At 32.5% G+C, this 7,333-nt stretch overlaps 1 protein-coding gene across 1 annotated transcript; it reads left to right on the top strand.

Annotated features, from left to right (window-relative positions):
• The first annotated feature begins 2,918 nt into the window (after positions 1-2,918).
• Positions 2,919-5,907, top strand: LOC107950100 (protein NUCLEAR FUSION DEFECTIVE 4). Its single transcript, XM_016884849.2, has 2 exons — positions 2,919-3,584; positions 4,551-5,907. The coding sequence occupies exons 1-2, from the start codon at positions 3,120-3,122 to the stop codon at positions 5,673-5,675; spliced, it is 1,590 nt and encodes a 529-aa protein (XP_016740338.1). The 5' UTR covers positions 2,919-3,119; the 3' UTR covers positions 5,676-5,907.
• The last annotated feature ends 1,426 nt before the right edge of the window (positions 5,908-7,333 follow it).

The following is a 7,333-nucleotide window of genomic DNA, read 5'->3' as shown; positions in this document are numbered from 1 at the left end:
GATCACACCTCACCCCAATAAAGGATCGGTGGCGACTCCAATTTTTGTTTTTTAGTCGACAACTAAATTTTTATTTTCGAAAAAAAGTGGTTTCGACAAGCTTTTTTGTACTCAAAGCTGTAAGCATGTGCTTCTAGTAAAACACCTTGTTACATTTAACTATTTCCTATTTATGCTGCATGGAAAACTAAATATTCAAATACAACACCACTAAACTTCTGATTATTTGGGTCAATATGGAAATGAAACTCTTCACTCAAGCATTAACAATGACAGTAAACAATTCAATGACCAATATTTGAAACGACAACCTTGCTGTAATTTAACACGATGTCAAGCTCACAAACATTCTGGAAGCATTTGTCCAACGTTTCCACAAAAACTGAAGGCAACGCATTCCTGCTTGCAATTCTCACATTCAATTATCCAAGGGTCCTAGAAAAATATTCACTTGATATACCATATGATGATGAAAAGATTAAGAAATATGAACATATAGAATCAATCAAAAATTTAACCCGATTATAGATATGGTAAACATAATCATTAAACCCCTTGGCTTAAAAGCTAATTAGACATATGCGTTCCATGCACGCTTGGGATTAACAATAATTTTTTTCATATCCTATCTTTTCAAACTTTGAACCACCAAAAATAATGTTAGGACTAAATTTCTTCAAGGCATAGAAAATCACCCCAAAAGAAAAGTCTCTCTTTGCATTACTTTTCAAAACATCAAGTCCTTTGTTCATAAGAACATCAAATCAATCTTACCACAATTATTCATCCTTTAACAATATGACAATTCCAATTATTATTAACTTATATACGAAAAAAAAGAATTTATTTAAAAAATGAATAAAGGGTTTATAGAGCATCTTTGTATTGTACATTTTTTGGTGATTTAATTCTACTATGATTATTTCTAATATTAGAAATGATAAATTACCAAATATAATTTTGTCATTATTTCAATTTATAATTTCATTGAGACTATGTTTTGGGGTCAAGACTCTTGCATCTACCCTCAAAAATTAGGTTTTGGGTATTACTAGAAATGTTCTTCTAAATCTCAATCAATGTCGAAGCAAATCACCCTTAAATCATCATGACCAAAGCGTTCTCATGTAATAATACCAAATAAGTTGTAATCCTCCTCATTTAACACTTTATGCATATTCTGCTTGGGAGTAAAGCACAAAATTCATGCAAAATAATAATAATATTATTATTATTAAAACAAAAAAAATTGAAAATAGTATTATTAGGCTACATTTGGTAGGAGTGATGTTTTTTTCACTATATTTTAGTATATAAGTTAATAATAAACTCATTTCAATTAGTTATTTTTAGTCATTTCCGTTACTTGTTTTTTCACTATATCCACTAGCACACAATGCTCGACTAAGGAAGGAAAACAAAATATTAGAAATGATGACATGCATACATAGCAAACAGTAAAGAACTCAAATTAGTAAACACCGAAACCTTAAAGTTTAACTTACATCGCAATACAGTTCATATTAAAAAATCTGAGATTAATCACTAATTAACTGGAATACCAACAAACAACGAAACTATGCATATAATAACGAAAAAAAATTGGAAGTTATACCAATTTCATAAACCCTAATTTGAGAAATATGAAAGAGACAAGGGGGAAAGAGACATGTAACCGAAAGGAAAAAGTTTTAATGAACAAAAATAAAGTTAAATGATTAAGGGGAAAAAATAGAATATTTTACCTTTTGATGCGGCGACGGAGTGAAAGAGGTGAAGAATTTCTAGCCAAAAGTTAGGCTCAAACATAAAATTAAATGATTTTGATAATTTGGAGGGATTCAGGAAGAAATAAAGGGATTTGGAAATTGGGGATTTCGATCAGAAAGGGATTTGGGAAGTTGGCAAATTGGGGAAAAGAAATTGGGGAAGAATAACTTAGGGATTTCAATGAGAAAGGGATTTGGAAAAAACTAAAGGAATTTTGGGTAATTTGATTTGGGGAAAAACTAAAGGAATTTCAAGGCTAACAAAACAACATCGTTTAAGTCAATTTTAATTAAAATTTGTGGCGTTTATGAAAAACACCACTAATGTATAACCTTTGCAGCGTTTTAGTCAAAACGTCACTAAAAATGGCGCCGTTTTGCAAAATTTTAATACATATCCGCGGTATTTTTGGTGCAAATGCCGTTATTGCTTCCTTTTTGTGGCGTTTATAATAAAAATGCCACTATAACTCTAACCTTTTGCGGTGTTTTCCAATTAGCGCCACTAATATGTAACTTTTGAAGCGTTTTTGGTCCAAACGCCGTTAAAAGCTTAATTTCCTAACCATATCCATCTATTGTCGGACCGTCCGACTCTGGTGTAATGTTAGGCCACCTTTGCACTTTCTTTATCGCACGACCCACACCACATTGGATCCCGATAAATTCACACCAACCATAAACTCCACCGTAAGAAGAGAGTCGCTCGTATTAGAAGTCACTGATACACTTTCATCTATCATATACCTCCATGCAAATCGTTAATATTTGATTAATTCGAAATACTAAATGCCTTCCTTGTGTGACCATTACTTTCACACGGATAATGACGTATTAGTTGTTCGCTTCCCGAATTTATTTTATTCAAGCTATGACAGTTAGGTATACATTGAATCTTTGATTTTTAGATTTTAAATGTATTTTATTTTAATTTTATTTTTTAATTTTTAAATAAAATCGAGAATAAATTCATCAAAAGCTTTGTAGTGGTATACATATCCAGGTATAAAATTTCTGATTGAATTTGATCTCATTCAATCAATTAATATTTGAGATTTTACTAAATCCCATTCTTTCATAAACAAATAATGCAAGTTCTTTTTTCTAATATGTAAAAAATCACCTTGCTAAAAAATCCATTTTTAAAGAAAAAAAGTATTATTCCTTTACGAGGAACTAAATCCGTTTAAATTACATACTATGATTTTACATGTCTTTTTTTCCGATATTGGTGCGGTGTAAGATAAATACCTACTACAACAAACAGTCAAGCACAAGAACATTTCTCTTACAAAAACACAACTTACCATATACATAAATTCTATATGCCCCCCCCCCCCACACGATCAAATGGAGAGTTTACTGAACACTAAATGGGTATCCACAGCGGCGAGTATATGGATCCAGTGCACCAGCGGTGCGTCGTACACATTCGGCATCTACTCTTCCGTTCTCAAATCATCCCAATCCTACGACCAATCAACTCTAAACACCGTTTCCGTCTTCAAAGACATTGGCGCCAACGTCGGCGTCCTCTCTGGCCTCCTCTACTCCACCGTCACCACCAGTAGCCGCCGTAGCGGTGTCAATAGTAGCCCCTGGGTGGTTCATGTGGCTGGGGCCATACAATGCTTTGTTGGGTATTTCCTCATGTGGGCGTCGGTGGTGGGGTTGATCAGCCGGCCGCCGGTGCCTTTGATGTGCTTGTTCATGCTAGTGGCAGCTCACGCGCAAACGTTTTTCAATACGGCCAACGTGGTAAGCGGTGTCGAAAATTTTCGGGACTTCGGTGGGACCATCGTTGGGATAATGAAGGTAACACTGGCAATTTTGGTTTAGACCTAGAGTGACGTGAACTTGTTTCTCTTTACGCGTAGATTAGGCCGGATTTGGAGAATTTTGCTGTCTTTGCTCTATTGGCAAAAACAAGTTCCAAATTCGACTGTGTCAACTCGACTCCATCCATTAAGGTTCAAGTTTTTTTTAACAATGGGTTTGAAGTGGATCGGGCGAAATTAAAAAAAAATTTCATGACAGGTGGAGATCGAGTTTGAGGTAAATTTATTTTGAGATATTTATACAAATGGCTCTAATATATATCAAGTTTACTTTAAATAAATATATCGATAAAAGTTATTTACTTTAAAATAAAAAATTAAAAAATGTAATTTTATTTATTTCAAAATAAAAAATTAAATAAATTCTGGTTAGGATGAGGCGGAGCGAAATTGAACTTTCTATTAAATTTTGAGTTCAAATTTGGGGTGGAGTCAAACCTTCTATTAATTTCAAGTTCGTGTTTGAGGTAGATTTATTTTTTTCTTAAGAATCAGGATTGAAAATAGAAACTTTTGTCACAATAAATAAAATAAAAGTATCTATTATAGTTTTACATTGATATTTATGTTTTTATAGTTGAATATTAATATATTTTAAATAATAATTCAGGCTCCCACTGCCAAGACAAGAATTTTTTGTTTTGTATAATTAAGAAAAATATAATTGAAAAAAAAAACCCGTAGATGAGGTTAAGGTTTTTCCTTTTTTCTTTTTTAATTACAAGTATGTCTTTTGTTAATTTATTACATGTAAGTGGTTAAACAGTTGATTTCCACAAATTTCTTACATATAAAATTTTAATTACTGATCATTTTGAAGTGAACAATTTAAGTGGAAGGTTTAACCATGTTTACCTAATGCATTATTCTTTACATTAAAACTAATGCGTTATTTATACCTTGATGTTGCTGTTTACCTAAACTAAACTGCGTTGCTGGACAGGGTTTTCTTGGTTTGAGTGGAGCAATACTAATTCAAGTGTATAACGCCTTATGTAAGGGTGATCCAACCACTTTCATTTTGATCCTTGCCATCGTACCCACTCTTGTCTCCCTTACCCTTATGCCTTGTGTCAAAATATATAAAACCACCACATTTGACGACAAGAATCACTTGAATGCCTTCTCTGCCATCGCATTGATTGTTGCTGCTTATCTTATGGTCGCTATAATATTGGAAAACATCTTCTCATTTCCAGTATGGGGTCGAACCATTACTTTCATAATTCTACTGGTTTTACTTGCTTCACCTGTTGGAATTGCAGCCAAAGCTTTAAAGGAAGAAAAAGACCCTTTGGAGGGCTACCACCAGATACCTGGTGAACCAGACCAAACCACGGTGGGTTCTTCATCTGGTGTCGATTTATTTCGAGACGATGAAGACGACGAAAAAGACATGAACCTATTCCAAGCAATGGTTACAATAAACTTTTGGTTGTTGTTCATTGCTATGATATGTGGGATGGGTTCAGGTTTAGCCACAATAAACAACATTAGTCAAATAGGCGAATCTTTAGGCTACACAACAATGGAGAGAAGTTCATTGGTTGCTTTATGGAGCATATGGAACTTCCTCGGTCGGTTCGGGGGAGGGTTTATATCAGACATATTCCTACACAAAGGTTGGGCTAGGCCATTGTTCATTGTCATTACACTTGCAACATTGACATTCGGTCACTTGATTGTGGCTTCAGATTTCCCTGGGAATTTATACATTGGGTCAATCGTGGTGGGTATATGTTATGGTTCACAGTGGTCATTGATGCCAGCCATTACTTCTGAGATATTTGGGGTTCGACATATGGGTACCATTTTCAACGCCGTTGCCATTGCTAGCCCTGTTGGATCTTACGTTTTCTCAGTGAGAATCATTGGGTATCTATATGATAAGGTGGCGGAGGGTGAAGGCAATTCTTGCTATGGAACTAAGTGTTTCATGTTGTCGTTTATCATCATGGCATCGGTTGCTTTCTTTGGGTTCCTGGTTGCTTTGGCATTGTTCTTCCGGACAAGGTGGTTTTATGGTCAGCTCGTGGTTAGAAGATTAAGGCGTTTATCAATATCTTGAGAAGTAATCCATTTTTATTTAAATAAAAAAAAGATTTGATATGAGAGTTTGTAAAAATTAGAACTTGAGTTTTCTCTGGAGATTTCATAGGACAAAAGTAGACTAGTTCACTTTCATTTGTCAGTGCTATGGTTGGATTTTGAAAAAATTTCAAGCTTCACAGTTTGTTCGAAAAATTCATTTTAGTTAAAGGTGAATTACTTGTCTAATTATTATGGGTCTGTTTCTTTTTTATCACTTAACAATGAATTTTTCAATTAATCATCCAATTAATCAAGATGATTTGTTTGATTCATTTTCATTAAGTGCATGACAGGAGAATAATGTAACAATTAAAAAATCGATATAACAACAAATTTAGAACTCAAATTTTTAAATTTAATTATAATTTTAAATATATATATATACATTCAAATTTTATAAATATTCTAAATTTAATTCTAATTCTAAAGATTTTAAAGAAATACATCACATGAGATGAGGTGAGGCTGTGAAGAACTTTAAAATCACAGTTATACAAGTTAAGAGAAAAAAAAAGGGAGAATAGGGGCAAAGATGAAAAACTTTTATAAAGTCGAAATAATTTCACTATTTTAATAACCTATATCTTTATAATTTTTAAAAAAATTAAATCAAAATAATTTTATTTTTATTAATTTAAATTTTTAAAATTTTATTTTGGTGAGAGCCACATCCTAGCCCCTAGCAACGCCCTTGAGGGAGAGTCACATTTTCAATAGAATCTCTCCTTTTCACAATTCAAGTCAAACCCCATTTTTACTTCCTGTCTCCCAACTCTTTCCCTTGCACTCTCTGTCCTTTCAGCTTTTATTTTTATTTTCTTTTCTCTATCAAACAACCCCTCTTTTATTATTTATTTTATTTCTGGTTTTAGGTTATGTTGTTGGAGTTTTCCAACGTGAAACTCTCGTAGTTTCGACACACCTCGAAATCGAACAAAGGGATTGGCACTTTCGGCTTCATACAGCCGCAAATCCTGAGTAATTTTTTATTTAGGTATGTTTATAAAATTTTAAATTAAAAATAATAAAATTATATTTTAATCTAAAATTTAAGATAAAATTATTAAAATAATATAATTATATTTTTATTATTATAAAAATATACAATTTAATTCCGAATTCTAAAAACTTTTTCATACTTCACCTGGCTTCATTTAGCAGGACCTTCGTTTCCGTTGATTTCTTCAGCTTCCCAACTATCCTACCCAAGAATTCCGCTTTAGTTCTTGCACTGCCTAAAGCGTATGATGTTTTTTAGGTCTCGTTTGTGCTAACTTTGTTTTTTAGTGTATTTGCAGCTGTGGGATCTATTTTATTTCCTTGAATCTATGGATATTTATTTGTCCGATTTTAACTATATTTGGGTTGTTAGAATTAAATGACTCGAATCTTTATTTAAATAAAATACTGTGGTAAAATAAAATAAAAGTAAAATCCCTATAAAATTATACTTCTTTTATTTTATTTTAGAATAAGATTTTTTAAACCTTATTAAACTCCATTTATTTGATTTTGATTAGAATAAGGTGTTTCACTCATATTAGAATATGATTTTACAAGCCTATAAATAGACATAGTCTACTCCTCTTGTAATTAAATTCAAATTCAACATAGTAAATTTTCTTCTCCTCTGCC

The sequence above is a fragment of the Gossypium hirsutum genome, chromosome D03 (assembly GCF_007990345.1).
Source record: "Gossypium hirsutum isolate 1008001.06 chromosome D03, Gossypium_hirsutum_v2.1, whole genome shotgun sequence".
NCBI classification, from domain to species: Eukaryota; Viridiplantae; Streptophyta; class Magnoliopsida; order Malvales; family Malvaceae; genus Gossypium; species Gossypium hirsutum.
Note: the sequence above shows the minus strand (reverse complement) of the source record. Positions and strands in the feature narration are given on the sequence as shown.

What these genes read in the sequence shown, in the direction of transcription:
- LOC107950100 (XM_016884849.2), top strand. Translation starts at nt 3,120, where the DNA reads ATGGAGAGTTTACTGAACACTAAATGGGTATCCACAGCGGCGAGTATA. An exon ending in CCATCGTTGGGATAATGAAG is followed by an intron (nt 3,585 to 4,550) that starts GTAACACTGGCA and finishes GTTGCTGGACAG; the next exon opens with GGTTTTCTTGGTTTGAGTGG.